The sequence below is a fragment of the Sminthopsis crassicaudata genome, chromosome 6 (genome assembly GCF_048593235.1).
Source record: "Sminthopsis crassicaudata isolate SCR6 chromosome 6, ASM4859323v1, whole genome shotgun sequence".
In the NCBI taxonomy this organism is placed as follows: Eukaryota; Metazoa; Chordata; class Mammalia; order Dasyuromorphia; family Dasyuridae; genus Sminthopsis; species Sminthopsis crassicaudata.
The window spans coordinates 158,461,731-158,487,025 of NC_133622.1; the positions used below are offsets into that span (position 1 = coordinate 158,461,731).

The window sequence follows — 25,295 nt, forward strand, 5'->3', positions numbered from 1 at the left end:
TAATAAATTTAAGTTATTTTAAATTCTTAAAAAAAATTTAAAAAAATATTTTACTTTGAGAGCTTCTCAGAATAACTGATGTAGGACAGACATTATCATTCTAAAATTTACAGATATGGCAAAGGAGATCCAGAGAAATTAAGTACATTTGCCACAACCCCCAGCTAGTCAGTGAAAGAGATGAATTTGAATACAAGTCTCCCAAACTTGAATATCTGGACTGCCAGCTTGCATTATTCTAACAACCAGAGGAACACAAAGAAAGGACCTAATACAAGAAACAAATGGAAACATTACCTGATAAAACCTAGAAACACCAAGGGAAAGGAAGGCAGCCAGACAATGAATCTCTATAATCTGTCACATACTTTCTTCTTCTTCTTCTTTTTTTTTTGGGTATGATCTTTTCTTTTTATGGCCAGAGCTTAACCCAGTTCTTGGCACATGGTACTGGCCTTCTCTCATCCTCATATTTCTCATCTTTTCCATGGGGAAAAATTTAATCTTACAGGACTGTTAGGATAATCAAATGATATGACTGTATAAAACACTAGATGAAGCTTAAAAATTCACATGAATAAGAGTTATTATTGCCTTTGGGGGCAAGATTTTCCAAATGAGTTTATGTTTAAAACAAGTGTTATCTTTGGTTGCCATATTTCTTTGAGTGATATCCATTTCAACCTACTTCTGGCAAATGGTTAGATTTGTTCGATGCCCTTAAGAAATAATTAAATTTGTGTCAATTCTTCTTTTACTCAATTTTCCATATTCCCCATGGTATCCACATTTAACTGAGAAAGAAGCGGTGTAAATTTAGGTAAATTGTTAATGGTTCAAACTTCAGTAAATGTTGGAGGTAAGTTTCAAATTCAAGTATTCCCAAATTCAAGCATAACACTCAATCTACTATGTCAACACTGCTTCTAACGGTATATCTACTCAATCATTTTGATCAGAGATTCTTAATCTTGAACAGATGAACCTATTTTTTGGCTTTTTAAAAAAACATTCTGATAACTATTTCAAAATAAATGCTTTCCTTTGTAATTCTATGCAGTTTATTTTATGTATTTGAAAATATTATTTTGAGAAGAAATTCTTAGGTTTCATTAGATTAAAAGAATTCCCAAGAGTTTCAGGACACAAAAAAGTGTTTAAGAATCCTTCCTGGACTCCTACAACAACAACTTCACATCTTTTTTCCACCAATGTTTTAGAACTGAAAGGGGTCAAACAGGATCAAAAAATCTTCTTGCATTTTTTATTCAAAGAATTCTTATAGCCAAAGAATTTGTTACCAAAAAGATAAACTATTAGCAATGCAATTAGCTTAGCTGGCCTTTTTCAGAAAGAACATATACACATGGCTAGTAGGGTGATTCTTAAAACCTCTCCAGCATGGCAGAACCCACCAGAGCTCATGCTTCCCCCAAGAACTCAAAATCACCTCCATAGTATGGCAAATTACTGGAATAGGACTCTGGGCTTACATAGAATTTGAATTCAAAAATATACTCAAGTGTGATAGAATAAACCTTGGACAAATGTTTCATTATAAGTCTCTGTTTCTTCTGAAAGGGGTGAACTAGATAAAAGATACTCCAGCTCTAGATTATTCAGATATAATTTAAAATTTTCAATTATAAAGTGAAAAAAATGTTTTGAAGGAAAAACAGGTCTACAATTATTTGTATTACCTCTTTTTTCAAAGCATTGGAAACAAAGGGGTTGCTTTGTTGATTGAAAAGTAATAATATGTAAATGCAGAGCTATAAGTTAATAAGTCAAACATTTATTAAATGTTAAATGCTGGAGATAAGGTCTTCAATGTTAGATATCATTAGTAGAGGAATTGATCCCTGGGGCAATCAAGGATCTCTAATAGAGATCACTTTAGCTGCAGTCTCACCCTTTGGGGAGGTGGTCTAGTCTGAAATCTAAGTTATGTAAAACTCCTGAGACCCACCCTCTGTGAAAATCTAGAGCAGTCTTACCTTGTCAGAAATCCCAATCATGTCCTCGAAATAAAATTTTCCTCATAAAATCTACTTATGGGCCATTCCATGGCTGCTGCCTTCCTCTGGGTCAGTCCACTACAGCACTCTGCCTTGTGGTGTCTTTCCCTTTGCCTCATGTCATGTGGCATCTCCTCTAACTGCACTATGCTTCTCAACCCCATTTCTCCTGCTTACAGTTAATTAACTCTTTTAGGATGCCAAGTTCCTTTCAGGATTTTGCCTGCCAACTAAGGGCACGCCCCAACCTCATGGGATACTCCCTTTCTTTCTTTTTTTAAAGTTTTTATTTTCAAAACATATGCACGGATAATTTTTCAACATTGACCCTTGCACAGCTTTGTGTTTCAGATTTTCCCTTCCTTCCCCCCACCCCAAACAGCAAGCAATCCAATGTGCTATACATGTTAAAATATCTATTAAATCCAATATATATGTGTAAACATATTTATACAATTCTCTTGCTGCATAAGAAAAATCAGATTAAAAGAAAATAAATGAGTAAGAAAACAAAATGCAAGTGAACAACAACAAAAAGAGTAAAAATGCTATGTTGTGATTCACATTCAGTTCACACAGTCTTCTCTTTGGGTGTAGATGGCTCTCTTCATCACAAGAACATTGGAACTTTCATCACTCATCTTATTGTTAGAAAGAACTATGTCCGTCAGAATTGATCATAGTAAAATATTGATGTTGCCATGTACAATGATCTCCTGGTTCTGCTCATTTCACTCAGCATCAGTTCATGTCAGTCTCTCTAGGCCTCTCTAAAATCATACTTCTGATCCTTTCTTATATAACAATATTCCGTAACATTCATACACCACAATTTATTCAGCCATTCTCCAACTGATGGGCATCTACTCAGTTTCCAGTTTCTGGCCACTACAAAGAGGGCTTCCACAAACATTTTTGCATATGCAGGTACCTTTTCTTCCTTTAAGATCTCTTTGGGATATAGGCCAATAGAAATACTCCTGGATAAAATGGTATGTATGCAGTTTGATAAATTTTTGAGTGAATGGGACTGATTGGATGAAGTATTTCTCAGTATTGTCACATGATCCGTTTCCAGAATGGGACCTTGGAGGAATAAACTTTGAACCTGGAGATGCAGGAAGTTGCAGGAGGTGACATGAACTTGTGGGAGGCAGCCAGCATTGGCGACCATTGGTCAAGGTTACATCCTTTTAGTCTATCCAATGAGAAGGCTCAAGTCTTTTGCTTTTAAGCCAGGGGTTCTCAAACTATGGCCCACAGGCCAGATGCAGCTGGCTGAGAATGTTTATACTGAGGATGTTTATGCAGGCCACCTGGTTATGGCAAATGGGCTGAGGGGCGGAGTCATAGTGTGAGCTTTTGTTTTTACTATAGTTCAGTCCTCCCACAGTCTGAGGGACAGTAAACTGGCCCCCTATTTAAAAAGTTGGAGGACCACTATCTAGACAATCTGGAAGCTAGCCAAGTTCCAAGTGCACATGGTAGGGGTTGGCTCCCAGATATGACTGGGCCTCTTCCTGCAGGGATTAAATGCTTTCCCTTTGTATCTGATGATGCCTCTGATTGGTTAAATGGATTGGGAAGGGGGTCTTGCACTTGACCTATCCCATATATGAGCATAATTCCAAATTGCTCTCCTGAATAGCTAGATCAGTTGACAACTCCATCAACAATGCATCTGTGTCCCAGTTTTCCCACATCCCCTCCAACATTCTTCATTATCTTTTCCTGTCATCTTAGCCAATCTGACAGGTGTGTAGTGGCATCTCAGAGTTGTCTTTATTTGCATTTCTGTGATCAGTAGTGATTTAGAGTCCCTTCTTATATGATTAGAAATAGTTTTAATTTCTTCATCTGAAAATTGTCTGTTCATATCCTTTGACCATTTATCAACTGGAGAATAGCTCGGATTCTTATAAATTTGAGTCAATTCTCTGTTTTAGAAATGAGGCCTTTATCAGAAGCCTGAAATGTAAAAATGTTTTCCCAATTTATTGCTTCCCTTCTGATCTGCTCTGCATTAGTTTTGTTTGTACAAAAACTTTAATTTAATATAATCAAAATTATCTATTTGGTGTTCAATTATGTGCTCCAGTTCTTCTTTGGACACAAATTCCTTCCTTCTCCACAAATCTGAGAAGTAAACTATCCTATGTTCTTCTAATTTGCTTATAATATCACTCTTTATATGTAAATCACGAACCCATTTGGACTTTATCTTAGTATGTGGTATTGGGTGTGGGTCAATGCCTAGTTTCTTACATACTAGTTTCCATTTTTCCTAGCAGCTTTTATCAAATAGTGAGTTCTTATTCTAAAAGTTGGGGTCTTTGGGTTTGTCAAACACTAGATAGCTATAGTTATTGTCTATTTTGTCCTGTGATCCTAACCTATTCCACTGATTGACTACTCCATTTCTTAGCCAGTACCAAATTGTTTTGATGACTGCTGCTTTATAATATAGTTTTAGGTTTGGCACAGCTAGGGCACCTTCACTGGCAATTTTTTTCCATTAATTCCCTTAAAATTCTTGACCTTTTGTTCTTCCAGATGAACTTTGTCATTATTTTTTTCTAGGTGTGTAAAAAAATGTCTTAGGAGTTTGATTGGTATGGCACTAAATAAGTAGATTAATTTAGGTCTACAAGGTAATTGTGAATTCCACTGAGGAATTTGTCTTTCATAAGCTCTCCCAACTACTTCATATTTACCATTCCCAGTGTCTGATTGTATTCCTTCATTTTGTCTATAACCTCTTCCCTAAATAAATCTACCTTTTGGTAAAGAGAATGGCCATTGTGAATTCTTCACATGACCAAACCCCAACTTTGGTGCCTGCTATCATAAACATCATTTTGGGTCTCAAATCACATCACTGGGGCTACAAAAGAAAAGCAAAAATAGTCCCTAATGTCAAAGATCTCACATTATGCAATCAACTGTCTATATACAGGGCACACTGCAGGTAACTTCAGAGAGAAAGTGTTTAGTATTAAGGAAAATTTGAGGAAGGTGTTGAAGAAATCAGGGAAACCAGGAGAAAAAACATTCCTGGCCTGGGGGGCAGTCAGGAAAAATCAGTTAGTCAGGGTTTTACAAACCAGTCTGCAAAACGAAACAAAACAAACAAAGCAACACAGCTGAATTGTAGAGTGCATGATAATAAGTAAAATGAATTGTAAGTAAAAGGCAAGGTCAGACTGTGAAAGGCTTTAAAATCCAAGTATACTTTTTTTTTTGATCTTGAAGTAACAAGGGAGCCACTATAGTTTAATGAATAGTAGACTGATAAAGTCAGACTTGTGTTTTAGCAAAATCACTGACATCTAAGTGGAGAACTGACTGAAGTTAAAAAGAGACTAATCACAAGGAATTTCTTTTAATAGTCCAGATGTGATAAGAGTCTATATCACAAGTGGCAGATGTGTCCAAGGAGAGAAAGAGACTAATATAAGAGATGCTGGAAGGGAGCAACAATACTTGACTACAGATTGGATATGGGGTGAGGATTATAAAGCAACTGAGAAATGACAACTAGAATGAGAGCCTGCATGATTAATAGTGGGTGCTTTGAATAATAAGAGAAACTGGGGAGGATTTAAAGAAAAAGAAAAAGTTCAGTTCTGGACAAGATAAGTACAAGACATCTAATGGGATAAACAGAGTAAAGATCTTTCATGGCAATAAGGACCTGAACTAAACCCTAATTGTCATAGCAGTCTCAAGTCACAAGTTGAACTATAGCTAAAAAGCTACAGGTGTTTGTCTTGGATGAACATTTCCCCTCACCTCTTAATTAGCTTTAAGTACTTCTTTTAAAGGTGATAATGACTTTGGGAATTCAGGTAATAGAATTCTCTCACCCAAGAATATCTGCTTGTATAAGCAGTTCTCTAGGGAAATTTGAATTAGTGTTTGGTATTTACCCGTATTCTTTTGTTTCTGGGAAATATTTCCCCACTTAGAGTATAAACCCCAAATAATAGGAGAAAAGGTGGGGGAGAAGGTGGGGATTTCTACATTTAGGGTCTATTTAATCTTGTGTTTTATAGTTTGTGCTTTGCACTCCTCTACTGACTGTTGGGAGTAGCCCTTTCTTGCTGGATCATCATAAATCCTTTTCTTGCTTTTTACCTTCAGAGTTTCTGATTTTAATTTGGGTAAGGGTCACTGTCCCACATATATCTATGGAATATTCAATAGCAACATATTCAATATGCAACTGGAAATGCTAGACTCAAGTTAGGAGAGAGATCAAACTGGAAAAGGGAGGGTCAAGAAGAGGGCAAAGTTAATGGAAAGAACACAAAAGAGAATTACTGAAGGATTTTTAAATATCCAAAGAAAGCAGAGGAAATTCAAAAGTTAGCTATATGCAATAGAGATTCAGGGTTTCCCAAACAAATCTTTTTCTGTTGTTTATGGTTAAGTTGTTTCAGTCCCTTCTGATGCTTCATGACCTCACTTAGGGTTTTCTTGGGAAAGATACTAGAAAAAATCAGCATTACCTTCTCCAGTTCATTTTTCAGAGGAGGAAACTGAGGCAAAAAGGATGAAGTGACTTACCGAAACAATTCTTTCTCTTTTTAGGAATATGAATTAGTGAATATCAAAAAGAGAATAAATAGCCTTTATAAACTAGGGCAGGAAAAAAAACGAAAAGGAGAGCGCACTATACTAGGAGTCCAGAAGACTCATCTTCCCCTGCAAATGTAGCCTCAGACATTTCCTCCACATTTGGCTCCCATCTATCTCCCTTTAAAGTTGAGATGGGGAACCTTTCTTTATGCCAAGGGTAATTTGGAAATTTAACTCAAGCAATGAATAGTTGTTTTACCTAGCTTTAGCTCACCATTACCAAAGGTGGTTGATTATGCAAATTATTTCAAGGGCTTTATAACAGCCTGCCTGGGAGTTCCCCATCTCAACTTAAATTATTACTTCATATTTTTCCTTGGGCATTCCAACCAAACTTTCCTAACTCATTATTCCCCATCATCCCCAAAGGCTATTATTTTCATCTGTAAGAGGTTCCACCCACTTCTCAGACAAGTTTAACAAATACTTCAAGTGCTACCTCCTCTAAAAAGTTTTCTCTGATTTTTCTATCTAAAAGTGATTTTTCCTCCTCTCTCTGTAGAGTTCTCTCCATTTATTATATTATTAACTTTATATTATCTCTGCAGAATTCTCCCTATTCACTTATTACACCATTAACTTATATTACATCTCTGAAAACATCATATTCCCTTACTAGTAGGACAGACCTTGTCTCCAAGAGCTTATAACATTTTTCACCTTTCATAACATCTTACAAATGTTTATTAAAATAAACTGAAAAGAGATGGGAAAAAAAACATCACATCAACACCAATCTGTGCCAAAGAGCATAATTCAAATTATTTAAAAAATTTTTAATCTTTGTTTTAAAGGATGATGGCTATTTTAATGGTTTAATAGTTGTGTATATACAAGATTGCTGTCCCTTAAAAATATCTCATAAGCACTTCCTCCCTTTAAAGGAAAGGGAAAAAAAAACCTAACTAAAAATTTGTTTACCAGTTAAGACTTAAAAAAAAAAAAAAAAAAAATGACAAAGAAGGAATCTGAGTTCCAAGCTGGCTCTCCCATGTGATTAAAGTATCAAGAGACCTTTTAAAAGGCTCATTGTACAACTAATAATAACAAACAAGGACTTCTTTATTTCAGGGATTGATAATTTCAAAAGGGATTGATGTCAAACATTGAACTCAACATCAAACTTTATTTTACACTTGCTAACTACAGTGACTATTCCCATCTCTACAGAACAAAATATTTTAAGAAAAATGATACTGGAATAAAAGAGTATTGAAATAATTAAGATGAATATTACAAATGGCAAAAACCATCATTAGTTTTGCTTACCTGGCTTTTATTTGGTTTTTCCTAGCAGCGGCCTCACTAGCAGTCAGAGGTTCAGGAAGAGACGAAGGAAGAGAAGAATTCTTGAAGGAAAGAAATAAAGCATTTTATCTTCATCTTTACTTTAATTACATAAAGTTTTTTTTATGCTAATGTAATGTCAAATGTAATATTTTTAAATCATTCAAGAATTAAAAAAATTTTGTAAAAGCCTATATCCATTATAGCAAAATCATGTTATTGTTTTTCTGAATAGTATTTTATTTTTCCAATCACACGTAAAGTTTTCAACATTTCATTTTTGTAAGGTTTTGTGTTCCAAATTTTTTCTCTCTCCCTGTCTTACCTCCTCTTCTCCAAGACAGCAAGCAATTTGATATAGGTATTATATATATACACAATACTTGTAAACACATTTCCACTTTTGCCATGGTGAGAAAGAAATATCAGAACAAAAACGAAAAATCAACAAGAAAGACAAAGCAAACAAACAAAAACAAAAAAGGTGAAAATATTATGCCCCAATCTATATTCAGTATCCATACTTCTCCTTCGGGATGTTAATGGCATTTTCTATCCCAAATCTATTGGAACTACCTTGGATCACTGTTAGTGAAAAGGGCCAAATCTATCATGGTTGATCATTATATAATCTTGCTGTAACTATGTACAATGTTCTCCTGATTCTGCTTACTTCATTCCACATCATTTCACGTTAAGTCTTCCTAGCTTTTCTGAAATCAACCTGCTCATCATTTCTTACAGAACAACAGTATTCTATAAGTTATTTAGCCATTCCCCACTGATGGGCATCCATTCAATTTCCAATTCCTTACCAATGATATAACAGGATTCTACTGATTCCACCTGATCTTCAGAGGAGTGGGCCTGAGTTGGAAAAAACTCTTAATTTCAACTCCTCTTAGCCTCTGGAAAAATTCCTAAATGATCCCCACCCTCCTACCTGGTTCCCAAGAGGAAACTTCCACCTCCAAAGGATCTGAGAATCACTTTGGGCTGGGAAATAACCACCACCACCCTTACTGATTTGGAAATTAGCCCCTCAAATCATTCCCTAGCCCCAAGCCATAGAAGACTAAATAAAATCAGGACTCTGTATCCCAATCTTTCTATCTTTTTAATTAGGAAGTTCTCACTGAGAGAGGTGCTGGGTGAAAATAAACCCATTTTTGCTAAACCTTGCTTGGAGACAGGGACTGTGAATTCTTTAGCAAAACCTGTGACACCAACCTGGGGACCCCCATTGTTGTTAGAGTATCTCACCCCTCAACAATACCACAAAAAGAACTGCTACCAACAGTATTGCCCTCATGGGCAAATCTCTTTGGGATATAGACCCAGTAGAGGTACTGCTGGATCAAAGGATATGAAGTTTTAAAATCCTTTGGGCATAGTTTCAAATTGCTCTCCAGAACTACTGGATCAGTTCATAGCATACCAACAATGCATTAATATCTCAGTTTTTCCACATCACCTCCAATATTTATCATTATCTTTTCTGTCATTTTAGCCAATCTGAGGTAGTACCTCAGAGTTAACTTAATTTTCATTTCTTTAATCAATATTTAGAGCATTTAAAAAATCTTTAGATGGCTTTAATTTCTTTTCAAATCCTTTGATCACTTATCAACTAGGGAATGACAGTCTTACACACTTGATTTGGAAGTGTACTTGAAAAATGAGGCCTTTATTAGAAACACTGGCTATAAAAATTGTTTTCCAATTCTCTGTTTCCCTTCTAATCCTGGCTGTATTTTTTGTTTTGTTTGTGCACAAACCTTTTAATTTAATCAAGATTATCCATTTTGCATTTTATAATATTCTATACATCTTCTTTGGTCATAAATTCCTCCCTTCTCCAAAGATCTGACAAGGGGACTATCCCTTGCTCTACTAATTTGCATTGCAACATCATTTAACTTTGATTACCTGCATATTACATAAACAAATAAGTATGATCAAGCCTGTAGTGCCTCACCCTCTCAGTATATACAAATGCTTCTTTCGTATTTTGTTCTCAAAGAGTTTTAAGAGTACTCTCCAAAAATAGGTAGAGGACAATATTATAACCATTTCAAAACAGACAGAAAAAAAAAGATAATAATAAGAGCAAATATTCAAATGGTGCTTTCTATAAGAAGAGGGGACCCCGTTACTCTGAAGATCTTTGGAGAAAATCTTCAACCCTGCCTCAAATGAGGGACACTGCCCCATATCTTTTTTTTTTTAAATGAATTTAAGTTTTAACTGTTTGAGGGGGGAATGATAGGGGTTAAAGATTATTTTCTAATTCTCAGCCCCCACCGGATCTGAGCTAACTTGGGCTGCCTCAGCCCCCACTCTAATGATCTATTCAGGTTTCCCCAACCCCCTTCCCTCCTTATCTAAAAACCCATTGAATTCTATTCAATTCTAACCCTGGCCAAAACCATCCAGGAGCCAACATGGGACTCCACCCACCTTTAAGATCACCAAAAGCCCCCATTATAAAAGGGGGAACCCTAGAGTCCACTCTTTGCAGGAACCCCAAACATGACACCTTTATGCCGGCTATGTTTGGGTTCCTGTCCGCCTGGCGCCAGCCTGGCCCTGGTGTCTTTCTACCTTTACCCTTATATCCAAACCCTAAATAAACCTCTTATTAATCTAGGTTTTCGGGTCTGTAAAGTCCTTTACAGAGGACTCTTGTGCCGCTACTAGACCTCACTTAACTCTGTATCCTTGCACTGAATTCTAAGGGGTTGCAGGGGAGCTCTATTTGACTTCCTGTACCCTGAACCTACCACTAGACTTCAATTAACCCTAATTTCATTCAAGTACCTCTTACCTAACTCTCATCATATCTATTACCTAATCTGATCCTCAGAATAATCATAGAAGATAAGCACTAAGCACTATTTTTTACATTTTCTTTACATATGAAGAAACTAAGGCAGACACCAGTTAAGTGGATCTGACCAGAAACACACAGCTAATGAAGTAAAGCAAGATTAGAATTGTTATTTCAGATAAAAAAATGTGCAGAGAAAACAAGCATTGACATGTTACCCATTATGCTCTAGACATGTGATGGTCACCTTTAAAATATTATTTCATGTGATCTTCATAATGATCCTAGGAGGTAGGTACTATTATCATCCCCTATTATCACCACTGGGGGAAATGAGGCAAACAAAGGTGAAGTAACTTGTCTGGTCACATAACTATGAAGTGAGTATGTCAAGTCAGATTTGAATTAAAGAATTCCTGAGCTGAGGCTAGTGTTCTATGCACTGCACCACTATTTAAGAACCTGACTTTGTTTAAATTCCTATTCTACCACTTCCCTGGATGATGTTGGGCACATTTCTCTTGGTATTAGAATTCTTTCCTATTAAAGAACAACAGCTTGGAATAGAAGATCTTAGTGCCTTCAAAGGTGTTTCCAGTTATGAATCAGTAGTCCTAGAATGTAAGTTTAACAATATAAGCTAAGGAAAAAAAGTCATATGGCTCATTTTGAATAAAGGTACTACATCATATTGGAAGCAAAAACCCTTTTCAAAGAATGAAATCCTAAGAGATATCTACCAAGTAAAAAACAACCACACACATTTAAAAAAAAAAAAAACATGAAAAGCATTAACATATATGAAATACATCCAAAGAGCATTAATGAGAAAATATGGAGCCCTTATGATCAAATTATAATTAAGTATTTTTGAAGAGGGGAGCCCAAAAACTCAGATTTTGGGGAGAAACCTTGGGAAACTCCCTCAGAGAAAGCTCTCCCCTGAAAGACTCACCCCAGGGAATCAAGATAAAGTGGTTTCATTCTGTTATCTGGGTGGGACTAGTTGAGCCCAGGACACATCCTACTTAGCCCAAGCTAGAGATAGAGAGTTCTATTCAACTCTATTGAGTTGGAGATTAGTCCAGGGACACTCATTCAATTCTAAGATTCTCTATTCTGATTCCAACTCAAACTGCTTCCCAGCTCCCACCAAGAGCTACCCATATAACAAGCTTTCTTCAGCTCAATTCCTTGCAGAGTGCCAAAAGCAGGAATTATGACAAGGAACCTCTCTCTATCCCCGTGGCATAGCTGTGACCCTCTGCCCACTGAAAAGACATTCTCTTCTCAGCATTACTCCCTCTTTATTTCTCTCACCTATTTCTCTAACAGGACCCTACCCCTCTTTACCTCTCTGTTGGGATTTCTCTGCTGGATCTTTACTTCTCTGTTGGGACCCTGCCACTAAGGAAGTCAGCTTGCAAAAGCTAATTTCTCAGTTCTAATGATAAACTTCTTTTGCCAGTTTAACTTTTCGGGTTCATAAATTCATTTATGAACGACCTGCATCGACCAGAAGGGGGTTCTCACAATTCCCTGCCCTGTGCCGAACCTCATCATTTCTGGCTCCTTGACTGAAATCGAGGGGAGCCAAACCTCATCATTTTTATCCAGAATATAAGGAAAATGATAAAGAACAAAGTTCAAACCAATTCAGGAAAGAGTGAGTTTTTATAAAATTTCTCTCTAAAAATATTATCTAAAATCTAGTGAAATTAATGGCACAGATTCTTTTAACATTCATTCAAAAGAATAAATATTAGGCAGAAAAAGAACAAAGATTCTAGAATCTAAGGATCCAGATTCAAATCCTGACTCTACTACTTATAATCTATCTGCATATTTCTATGTAAGTCACAGCCTTTCAAATTCTCAATTTCTTGTATCTAAAAAAGAAGAGTTCTGGGCAGAAGCCCTCTTCCAACTACAACATTTCTTGATACTATTAAGACTATAAAGACAGTAATCCATCTGAGGCAAGAGGTACAATTCTTCCAACAGGCATGTCCATGATACACCCCTCACTATTCAACAAATTCCAATGGCCCCCATTTACCATAAGGTAAAGAGGAAGTCTTCTAACAATTATAATTATTCATAATCTTTCTAGTCTCTAACACTTGTTCCCCTCAATGCTCTTTTCAATGCAGTTTCACTGACCCTCCTTGCTACTTCTTGAATTACTTCTTTCCTCCACCTGTTTGTAGACGTTTCCAAATATAAAATGGAATACAGTAACGATTCCTTCAAGAATCATCTCCCACTTCTATAAGAGGCCTTACTTGATTTTCCTGGCTGTCATTACTTGCTCTTAAGGGAACAAGAAAAAAATTATTATAGGATAAGATTTAAGCTTTTTAAAATTACTTACATTGATGTTAGAAACTGGACAATCCTTTTTGGCAAATTTAAAAGCAAAATAGGACACTTGGAAAATATCAGGCCTATGGTCCTGATCTGGTTCAAGCATATACCCTGCAAAAGTCAATCAAAGAGTGTGTTATGCTGGAAACAGAAGAGAGCAATGGCTTTTCAATGACTTTTCAAAGAAAAAAAATCAAAACCTCTTTTCTTTTAATTAAACATAAATATGTAATTAATTTGAATACATGAATGAAAATACAACTAGGTGTTAATATCCAGTACTTTTTTAGAAGTTAGAAATACAATTTTAATTATATACTTGAACATCACTAAGATTATTTTAAACAATTCATTTTCCCCAAAAAGCAGGTATTTACTTTATTACACTCAAATCTAAGAATGAATCAATGGGGCATTATTGATGGAAATTTCGCAGTCATCCAGTCTTATTTAACTATTGAGCATAAAGAAAAAGGTCAAATCCAAGATGGAGAAGGTTAAGCATGAAAGAAAGGAAGCTCTATAGATTTATCACTAACAAAAACAGCTAAGATACTCAAACCCATTAAGAATCCTTTCACTGGCTAGAAGTTCATAAAAGGATAAGGCTCAGATTAAGTTAAATTTTATTCCTTTATAAGGAATAAAAAAAAAAAAAAATTGCAAAGACATAAAGAGCTAATTGAGCAGTTTCAATGATCAAAAATTGCCAACCGCAAACAAAAGTAGCACATATGTCTCGTCAGAAAAATGTGGTGAGATTCCTGCTCAGGTAAGAGAACTTATTACTATCTGTGCCTATTTCCCTTTAGGACAATTCTATTAGAAAGATGGTTCTCTGTAACTTCTGCCCAACCCTCTGGGTTCAATTTTTCCCTTATCCCCACTACCAATATCAACACCAGCATCATTTGGAATCTTTCCTTCAAAAGAACTTACATTTCAAAATAATCTCTATAGTATTTCACCTGAGAAACATCTACATTTTAGCTAAATTTTTGTTGTTGTATCCCCTGAAGCTGTATCTTGCACAAAACAGGCACCCAATGAATATTTGCTGAATTTAAAGTACAAAACTCTAAGTAAACTTCCTTATATATGACCACCCTCCAAATCTTAATATTCACAGATCCAGAGGAGGAGGTTCCTTTGAGTTAGCTAGCATGTTTCATATAATCATGTAATCCTCCTTTTAGCTGATGTTTGTACAATATGGTTTCAATTTTCCTCATTATCCTGGTCACCCTCTTTTAGATGCACTCCAGCATATCAATGTCCTTCCTAAACTTCCAAAAACTGAACAGAGTTTTTATGTACTTTATATACCAGAGCTGAGTAAAGGGAATACAAGCCCCCACTGTTCTGGATACTTTGTTTTTATTAATGCAGCCTAAGATGCAATAACTTTTTCTGACAACTATGCCACCCTTATTGATTCACAGTGAGATTTCACATCACTAAATCTTAGGTCTTTTTCTCATTCACTATTGCATAGCCATGTCTTTCTTTCCCTTTCAAGAACCGCGTGTAGTTTTTTACCTTAATCGCTACTAAATACTACTGTATTATATTTGGACCATTGTTCAAATCTTTTAAGAACCTGATTGTGTCAACCAATGTGACAACTATCTCTCCAAGCTTCATATCATTTAAGAATTTCACTAGCATTTCCTCTATAACTTAATAAAAGTTACTGATAAAAATACTGAGTAAAAGTAGAGCTATGGGACATTACACTGAAGTCTTCTCCTCCAGATATGGATCCATCTCCCACCACTCTTTTAGTGTCATCATTCAGTTTCAAATTTACTTATGATTCAATTCACATCATTCTTTTTCTTAAGAATATCACACAGGACATTGTCAAGTGGTTTTCTAAAAATCCAGTTACATTTTATTTATGGTATTTCCTATCAATTAAAAAGCCTTTTACGCAATATAAATATAGACTAACAAAGAAAAATTGCTCTGTTCACCTTAGTTATTGGGTTTTAAAAATAACTATATGAAAGAAAACAAAGCCTCAGCATTAAGGAAATTATTTTTATTTAACCATCCCATTTTTAACCAAGTGATGTAACAGAGAAGTATTCTGTGGGGGAAAAATTGTACTTGACAACTTGTCCATGTGCACCCTGATTTTAACAAAAAAGTGCTGTTGGCCTGAGAATAAGTTGTATTCACATTAACCAGGCTAAATTGTGATATGCCTATCAACTCATCCTCATTCCACCACACTATAACCCCACAGACATCACACAGCACAGAAGAGAAGCTTCTTCTTCACTAGAGTCTCTCAAGTGAAATGATTTTTAAAAAATTTGAAAATTTACAATCTCATCTCTTAACAATCGCTGCCACCAAGGAACTAGCAGTTTGTTAACCAGACAACAAATAAATGTTGTTGGGTTTTTTTTTTTTTTTGGGGGGGGGGCGGAGAATAGGAGAAGAATGGTAGCTGTAGGGATTAGGAAGGTTTCTAGAAGAAAATGGCTCTTGAACAGAGGTTTTATGGCCCAAGGACAAGGTTTCATCTTACTGTGGGAAGAAGCATTATAAAAAAGAACCACAGACTCAGGAACCACTCAAATATCCAATTCTAACTCTAATACTAATTAGCTGTGTCACTTTTATGAACCTCAGTTAACTTAAATGGGCTTTGAGTTCCCACACCATTAAAATCACAAGTCAACAGGCCAACATTTAAAATATCTTTTTCAAAAGTTTGGAGTATATTTCTGTCTTTATGGGCAGACTATACCAAGTTAAAAACAAATGGAAAGTCTGTGGAAAGAAAACAATTAAAACCCTCTTCTAAAGAGAACTTTAGTAGAAAATGCTTTTTTTGGTTACATTAATTTTTAAAATGTGCAAGAAAATAAATCCTAATCTAAGACTAGCTATAATTTCAAAAAGTAACTGATAAGGTTAACACAACTGGATTCAAGTAGTTAAAAATGTCTGGTACACATTAGCTAAGCATTTTAGAGCTGAAAATATTTCTTTAGAATTTTTATTTTTTTTATTATGGAAAATTAGCTCTCCCAAAAATATTTCTCTACATTAACAGGAATAAACTAATTCAAGCAATCAACAAATCCCTATGTAAATCATAAATCTCTATAATAAATCATTTCAAGTAATCAGCAAATAATTCCTCTAACAATCTTACAGCAACTTAATTAAGAATTTTTTTTTGTCCTATAGTGATACAAAATTAAAGCATATGAAAACGGCAAAAACAGACTTGGAACAAAAAAAATATAAATAAGATTCATTATCTTTTGGTAGGGAGATTTACCAAATATTTTAAAGCTAAGTTTCTTTATATTGCTTTCATTTCTTCAGTTTTCATACTTCATCCAGATACTTACTTATTAAGCAGTGTATGTTATGAGAATAACGAGAATTGTCTGGGATAGTAAAAGTGCCATCACAAATAGCAACCTGACTCTCCCCAAAGGGAACAGTGAAGAAGCAAAGTTTATACAGTAAGCATCCCAATGCCTGTAAACAAAGAGAACATTATTATATTTTGTCATGGGGCAAAGAATGAAATAAACCAATGTCACTTAGAGAGAAATCCATCTATTTCTCAAATTTAGTTGCATTAGTCTCAATTACAGTTGATAATTCATGGAACCCAATTTGAGCATGCTACTTCTTAAGATCAAGATAATTTAGCAACCTAATGCACTTGGTACTCACTGAAGAAAGAAAAACCTGCTGATTTTTATGTAATGGATAAATCATTCTTTTCACAAATTCTTTAGTTATAATCCTTAACACAAAGTACTTGGCCAGCTATTTCACATCTAAATTCACATACTTGACCTAAATAAAATGTTCCTGTTTGACTTTCATAAAACTAATGAAAAAACCTTCTCTACATTTTTAGATGTAAAAACTGCCATCAGATCGTGGGGATGCAAATGCTGACAATAAAGAAAACTATGTATAAAGAATATTTAAAGATATCATCACTGTGATGGTTTCTCTTGGGTCACACAGAAAGACTGATTTCTGATTGAGTAGAGAAATAAACTAATAATCCACAAGGAAAAAAACCAGATAGAGAAAGAATGCAAATTACCTATATTGAAAGACAGTCATCTAGATACACCCACCCCACCCCACCCCCCCACACACGAGAAAGGCTGAGAGAAAAGGAAAACATAACTATATCTTGACAAATAAAAACCTATTCAAAAGGTACTAAAGAAGGGTTGCAGCCTGGAACCAGAATTAAAAAGAGTTCACAGGGTTGTGCAGGATAAAGCACGTGTGTGTGTGTGTGTGTGTGTGTGTGTGTGTGTGTGTGTGTGTGTGTGTGTGTGTGTGTGTGTGTGTAAGATGACAGATGTAGTCTAAGAGAATCATTAACTTACAAAATAACAACTCATTATTGTAAAATTTCCAACAGAACATGCATTTGAGTAAATTCTAATTGCTGTTTAGTAAATATCAACATAACATTAAATGACTTTGCTACTTTAAAAAGAAATCTGTTTTCATGGTCACTGCAGTTCTTCCCCTTCCACTGATAAAGACCATCCTTCTCTCTGCAGTTTTACTCCAAAAGTTGCTGTGTCCACAAGAAATTAATATTGTGATAGATAAGCCTATTCCAACAGTAATTCTTGGTCAAGATATCCAGATGTCATCATATGCTCATTCTGAAATATCTCCTTTTTGGCAGAGCCAATTACCACTTATACTTATTTATCCCATGCTAAGGCATTGGAAAGACAATTGTGCTTCTGTTCTGTTTTTATTACATATTTTTCTTTACTTACTGGGTAAGGATATATTCCATGAAGCATAGACCTATGTGTTCAAACATATAAAATGCTGAATGAACATGACCATGGTAAAGCACTGTGAAGCTTTGAGCCACAAGTAAACAATAAGTGAGGCTTCATTTGCTGCTTTCAAAGAGACCTTCCTAGTCCAAAGCTACAATTTCTCCTTAGACATTCCTGTTTATATCCCCATTTGTATCAGTATTGTGAAACAGGGACTCTTTCAGAACAGAGTGAAAATTTTTGAAAAAAAATTGTGAAAACATACAAAGTTAGTTTATTGATGGATTTTGCTTTAAATTATAAAGGTTACAGAAGTCTCAATTTCAATTTCTGCAAATTTTAGCCCTTTCTTGATTAATTACAGAAGGGACATTTAGATTTAAGTATGCTTACATATCAAGCAAAAAAAGTTTTTGATGCTTCAAGTTTTTGGATTGTATTACTCTTGTATATTGGACCATATCCATATATACACAGCATGAAATAAGGCTAGTTCTTTAGAAAACAGTTTTTGGAAGATATTAGATAACATCTTCATACATTGGCCCACTTGCCTTAATAGCATTTTAATTATGGCCATAAATATTTGGTAAAAATAAATAAATAAATAAATTTATTAAAAAAAAAAAAAAAAAAAAAAAAAAAAGGAAATATTAAAAAAAAAAAAAAAATAGGGGGCAGCTAGGTGGCACAGTGGATAGAGCACCAGCCTTGAATTCAGGAGGACCGGAGTTCAAATCTGAGCTCAGACATTTAACACTTCCTAGCTGTGTGACCCTGGGCAAGTCACTTAACCCCAGCCTCAAGAAAAAAAGAAAAGGAAAAAAAAAAAAATATATATATATATATATATATATATATAAATATAAATATTTGGTAAACTGTGATTCAACAAAAGATTCAAATAAAATATTTAATTACACTTAAAAGAAACAGAACATAAACAGATTAAGACATCAAAATAAATTTATCCAATTTTAACATATTTTAAGAAATGGGAACAATTAAAAACCCAAAGATCTTAAAATACACTTTACACTCCAAACCAAAATATACAACGCTCTTCAGTTACATAATATATAACTATACTTAGCTAGACTAAAATATTGTTCTAAGTTTATTTTATAAATGGCAAGTTAGGTTTACTTTCCATTTTTCTCACAACCTAAATTATTAAATACAGCCAATTATTAGATAAGAATAGACAGCTGCATTTCATACTTTCAAAAAAATTATCATCCCTTAGGTATTTCTGTACAAAAAACATTATTTTCTGCACACTAACAAGATAAACATTAGTTTGCAACAGCTGATTCTTGTATCATAAAATACTCAATCGAAAAATTTAAATTTCTATAAATTATAATTTGTTTTATATTTGATATATATTTTAATTGATAAATTAAATTAGATAATATGAGTAATTTAAGAGAGAAGAAACTGAGACCTTAAATTCAAGTAGTTCCATTTTAAAAGGAAATTCAGATCACCACTTTTTCCATGAGAAAGAAGTCTTCAAGAAAAAAAAATAGCAAGTTAAACATATACTTCATCCGAAGAGCAATGATTAATGCAGTAAAAGCTATGAAAATTGTCCAAAACTTTCCTTAATGGCATAAAAGTTGTTAAAAATTATATATAATGCTTGACTGCCAAGTTAACAAAAAATCTATATATAGACTAAATTTTAAAACTGTAAAAAATATATATATAGGGTGTGTGTGTGTGTGTGTGTGTGTGTGTGTGTGTGTGTGTGTGTGTGTAAAGCAGGCAATTATTTAAGTGGACAATTCATTAAATTGATTTTCAATAATTTGCATTATTTTCCCCTATGTAGTTAAAATTTTTAAGAGCAACTAGTTCCATACACAAGTTATACTTCAGAGAGCGCCCAATGGGGAGAAAATTGCTTTAAAAAACATTTCAATCTAATATAGTTTTTTAAAATACCAAAGAATTTTTTTATCATTTTGGCCACAGAAAAAAATCTTTGCATGACTAGGAAGAGAAAGGGGAAGATACGATTCTGACTGATATATATGCTTCTATATGATACTCAATTCAATAGTAAAAATTTAAATCTCTTCATAGTGAATCATATCTAATCCATGCAGGCCAGTCCCAAGGGTGATATTCTTTAAAATTTTTCATTGCTTCTTAAGCTATCTACTATTTTTTTGATTTATATTATACAAACCCACAAGTACTACAGCTGAAAGGAATCTCAGATTATCAGTACTTTCTCAGTAAGGTGAAGTTACCTTAGGTGACATACCCCAGGTTTTACACCAAGTTTAGAAGCTAAGACTAGAATCTAATTTAGTCAAATTATCAAATCATTGTTGGATGTTGTTTCTACTACACTATGCTAACTTTATTTCACAGTGACACGCTGATTAATGTCTTTTATTAAGCCATAGAGGGTTTTTTTTTGGCACTGTGAACAATAGTGAACAGAGTAGCAGATTCTGAAATGGGTATACATGGATATTGTCAAGCCATGGAAAACAGTTTAATGCAATTTACTTTTTACTTAATCTTTATTTAAAATATCAAAACAAAATCTAAAATAAAGTATATGATCTAAAATGCTATTAAAAGTTTCATCTGCATAATCAATGACCTAATAGCATTAAAATGTTTTCTAAATTTGAAAATCCTATAATTACCTTATTATCATGCTTTTAAGCTTAATATACTCTTTCAGTTTTAAAAAATCAAAATTATGGTGCTACTGAGCACTGGCATGGCATTCAAGTAATATAGAACTCAGTCACAGTAACACAATTTTAAGAGTTCAAGGACAATAACTGGCATTTATATAACATTTTAAGGTTTAAAAAGCGTTTTACAAATATCTCATTTAATCTTCACAATAAGCTGGGGAGACAGATACTATTATCATTATTATTATAATCATCCTTATTTATTGCAATCCATCTTTCATTCAGCCATCAAAATGAGTTTCCTAAAGCACAGATCTAATCATGTCATCTACTCAATAAACTCTTATTGCCTCTAGGGACAATTTTTTTTGGTTTGGCTCTGGCATTCAAAGCCTTTATTACTTAACTCCCTTTTCAGTCTTTTTTTATACCTCCTTTCTGACATGTACTCTTCAATTCAATAACACTGTTCTCATGGCTCTTTCATGAACAAGACACTCCATCTCTAGGCTATGGAAATTTTCTTTGGCTATCTCCCATGCCTGGAATCCTTCCTCATCTCTGCATTCTAAATTCCTTGGCTTCTTTCAAGTCCCAACAAAAATCTTCCATAAAAAGTGCCTTCTTTCAAACAAAATGACCTGTTTCCTGTATAATTCAGAATATAGTCTCTATACACAGATGCTTGTTTGCTATCTTCTCCACTGGATTGTGAGATCCATAAGAACAATGCCTGTCTTTTGTCTCTTTTTGTGCTTAGCAGTTTCTGGCACATGGCATATTTACTGAAAGAATTAAGACAAATACAGGTTGAGTGACTCGCTCAAAGCCATGGAGCTAATAAATAGTCGAGGCCAAATTTGAACTCAGGTCTTCCTGATTCCAGGTCCTAAGTTACCAAACTCATTTATAGACTACAAAGCTGAGGAGCAAAGATATCCTGTTATCCTGCCCCAAGTCACCAAGACAGCTGATAGCAACCAACTCTTCTGCCCCTTGGCTTGAGACATAAAGTCTATTAAGTTAAATTGCCATTTTCTTACATGCCCACAATAAAAATGTCCAGAAAGACGGTAGTGTAGAAATAGCATGGGCTTGGGTGACAGGTACTAGTTGTGAGACCCACAACCAATCATATAATCTCAGTTTTCTCATCTATAAAATGTGGACAACACTAAGATCAGGGGTGTCAAGCAGGCCACATAGTGACTTACTTTTAAAATATATTTTTATTTTATTAAATATTTGCCATTTATTAATCAGATTTGGGTCACATTCAGGAATACTGTAGGACAAATGTTTTGATACCTTTGACTTAGACTATCTATATCACAGAGTGTGAGAAAAATACTTTATTAAGCTTTTAACCATTATATAAATGTGAACTATAATTATTATTATTTAAATTATGCAGATTGATAGTCATGGGATAATATTAAATTCACTAAATAACATACTTTGATTTGAGTAGATTCCTTTTTAATACTTTTAGAGCTAAAACATAAAAGAAAATTCATACATTTGAAAGTCAATACAAAAAATTAAATTTTCAAATAACTGTCCCTTGAAAAGTTTATTAAAATGTTTTTTCTCCTATTATTAAAACTGTTGTTTAACAGAGTCTTAAAGAAGTCCTCTAAGAAGGATCAATGGGAAAACACAGGTAAGAAGACCTAGAGAACTCACCATCTGCACTGGTGGAGAAGGATATACAAAACAGTAAAATTATGGATATAACTAAGCATCTAACTCTGGCTTTTCTGGTATGTTGTGAAAGGAAGAATGGATACAAAAGATGAGAACTAACATCCAATTAAAATTCCTCATGTATATTCCAATGTAAAACAAGGGAAGAGAGGAAGAGAGGCACATAAAGGCTTTACATACTATTAAACAAAGGTACATGAGTAAAATCACTTATTCTATGAATCACACTGAGTATAAACTGTATCTACACCTCTTTCCAAAAAGGAAGAGTTCTGACATCAGCTACCAAACATACGAGACTAGAATGGGATCAGAATTTTAGAAAAGAGCAACTTAATAAAAATAAAATAGCTTCATATAATATATTCCTCATTTGTAAAATGAATCAAACTAGAAGCTTTGTAATTCCTTGTAATTAATGCTCTATGATACTATTTCTAAAAACTAAATCATATTGACAAAGAAGCTGATCTATGGCATGTCTCTCACTTTTAAAAGTATCTGCACACATAGTGAGATAATATGGATAACATTAATTTTGTTGGGTTCCATTAACTAACTTCAAAAGTATTATCCAAAGTATCTCATATTGTTAATTAATCATACCCAATTTTTCTGAACCATAAATCAGTCTAAGAGCCAACAGATCAGAAAAAAATATAGTGAATGCACTGATACATTTTATCAGTAAGTCAAAAAAAATTATTTAGAAATAATTTATCTGTTTTAAGAAAATCATTACAAGCAATAAGTCCTCAAATTCAAGTTTGAGAATAAAAACATTTTTCTTAACGCTTTTAATTTCCATGAATAGAAATATTGCCTTCTTTTTTCTATTCACTATAAAGTTAGTACTTTTTTTCTTTATACTGAACTAGACTCTTTCATCATTTCTTATTTGACTTCACTGAAATAAATTGTGCCCTTCCCTTTTCCTTACCCAGATATCAGCCTTGGTGGTGATAGGTTTCCCTCCATAAAGGTTGATCATTTCAGGAGCTCTGTATGACAGAGTCGTATACCTGGCAATAAATAAGTGAATTGGAATGGATATGTCAACAAAATAAAGATACTAAACTGGTTCCCCCAAAAAACAAAACTGATTAACTACATGCCATAATAAAGTCTTATGTCTTAGGATTAAAAAAAAAAAATCATCAATAGTGTCCCAAGAATTAATCAACAGAAGGTACTGAAAATTTTTTTTTCATTCTGAAGACATCTCTTACTAATAAGAAAACTTTATTTCCTCTATTCAAAAAAATTTTAAATGATGGTAACGGATTGATTCCCTTAAATTCCTTATTTAAAACTACAAAATTAATTGTAATAATTTCTTTATGAAATATTCTTATATTTTCTAAACTTTAAATATAAACTTATATTTGATGCTTTTTAAAAGTTACTACTTTCTCAGTATGTTTACTAGAGAATTACCTTACTTAGGAAAATAAATTACCTGGTAAATTAAGTACCCAAAAGAGGGGTTCTCCTTTACATATATAAGTCTGTGTGTGAATACATAAATATTTATACACAGAGGTAAATAACCTAGCTGACTTCTATATTCTTTCTATATCTGAAACCATGTGGACTACATCTACACGGAGGAAATCCATATTCAATTGAAGTTGTTTGGAACAAAATGTGAGGTTAAACAGAAAGAAAGGAAAATTGCTGAAACCTAAAGTCTATTATGTAACATTAAAATTTTAATCAAATTTCTTTATGTGAAAGAAAGTCTTTTAATGAGGCATCTTTTCTCTGTGTTATCAAAAGTAATTATGAAGTTAATCTTTGTCTATGTTTTTTTTTTTAAAAACTAATGTCTCATATCTAGATAAAATAAAACTTTTAAACACCTCTTTAGGGTATCTTGTTAGGATGGCATACTCCCAATAAGAGTAGACATATCAGAGGGTTAGGGCATATATTATTACATAACTAGGGTTTTAACAAACCACTATTTGCACTGTGACATTTTAAGTATACTTTGCTGAAGGTAATGAAATATAATGAAACAATTCCATTTTCCAAAGGATGAAGAAAATATAGAAAAAATGGCTATTAATGAAGCATAGATCTTTCAAATTTTGTTAAATACATGATAAACAAAAAAAGATTAAATTAATTCTTATTTTTAACCAAAGTCCTGCATAATTTAAAGATATATAATAAAATTATAGTAGCATTCAATTTTAAAAGCCTGGTATTAATGATTTTCCTCAAAGAATTGCCTTCAAGGTATATAATTATCCTTAATATTAAATCATAAGGAAAAAGATGGCTTTTAAAAAATTATTAGAACAAAGAATAATTTACATATTATGCAAGGTCTCCCGATCAGTATCAATGAAAACTAAAGTTACAAATAACATTCTATGTTCTCTTAAAACTATCTGTAATGATGTCATTTTTCCTTAATCAAACAGCAAATTTGCTTATAAATATTAGAGATTAAATAAAAACCAAATTCAAAATAGATTCAGATGTAAATTAGTAATTGAAGTGTTGAAACCTGATTTAATGTAATTCCTAAAATTAATTCCAATAAAAATTCCAAAAATTGTTATTTACAGGATTAGAAACAGAGCTCATATTCTCATAAAGCATAAAGTATAAGACTCCCTCAGACTTACTTTTTAATTTCTTCTTCCACTACATTTACCCCATCTTTCTGAGGATTGAGGAATTTATTAGTTGCACTGCCAAAATCACAAAGGACATAGTTTCCACCATCATTCAACAAAATATTTTCTACCTTAAGGGAAAAAAACAAAACAAAACTGAATCATTTCAAATTTTTTCAAATTTACCTATTTCTCAATTTACTTTATGTTATACTTTTTTATGTATATGTTATATTTATGTAAATACACACAGGTCAGAACATAAGTTTCTTTTTTCTTTCTTTTTTTCCTGAGGGTGGGGGTAAGTGACTTTCCCAGGGTCACACAGCTAGGATGTGTTAAGT

The 25,295-nt window shown here is 33.6% G+C and overlaps 1 protein-coding gene across 6 annotated transcripts in view; it reads right to left on the reverse strand.

Annotated features, from left to right (window-relative positions):
• The window catches only part of BMP2K (BMP2 inducible kinase), a 114,529-nt gene that overhangs the window by 49,305 nt on the left and 39,929 nt on the right, over positions 1 to 25,295 (reverse strand). For all 6 annotated transcript variants that reach the window (XM_074273487.1, XM_074273486.1, XM_074273485.1 and 3 more), the window contains 5 exons: positions 24,961 to 25,082; positions 23,262 to 23,343; positions 16,518 to 16,650; positions 13,151 to 13,254; positions 7,929 to 8,008 (listed from right to left, as the gene is read on the reverse strand). In XM_074273487.1, coding sequence (XP_074129588.1) covers positions 7,929 to 8,008; positions 13,151 to 13,254; positions 16,518 to 16,650; positions 23,262 to 23,343; positions 24,961 to 25,082 — 521 coding nt within the window. The remainder of the gene's footprint in view (positions 1 to 7,928; positions 8,009 to 13,150; positions 13,255 to 16,517; positions 16,651 to 23,261; positions 23,344 to 24,960; positions 25,083 to 25,295) is intronic.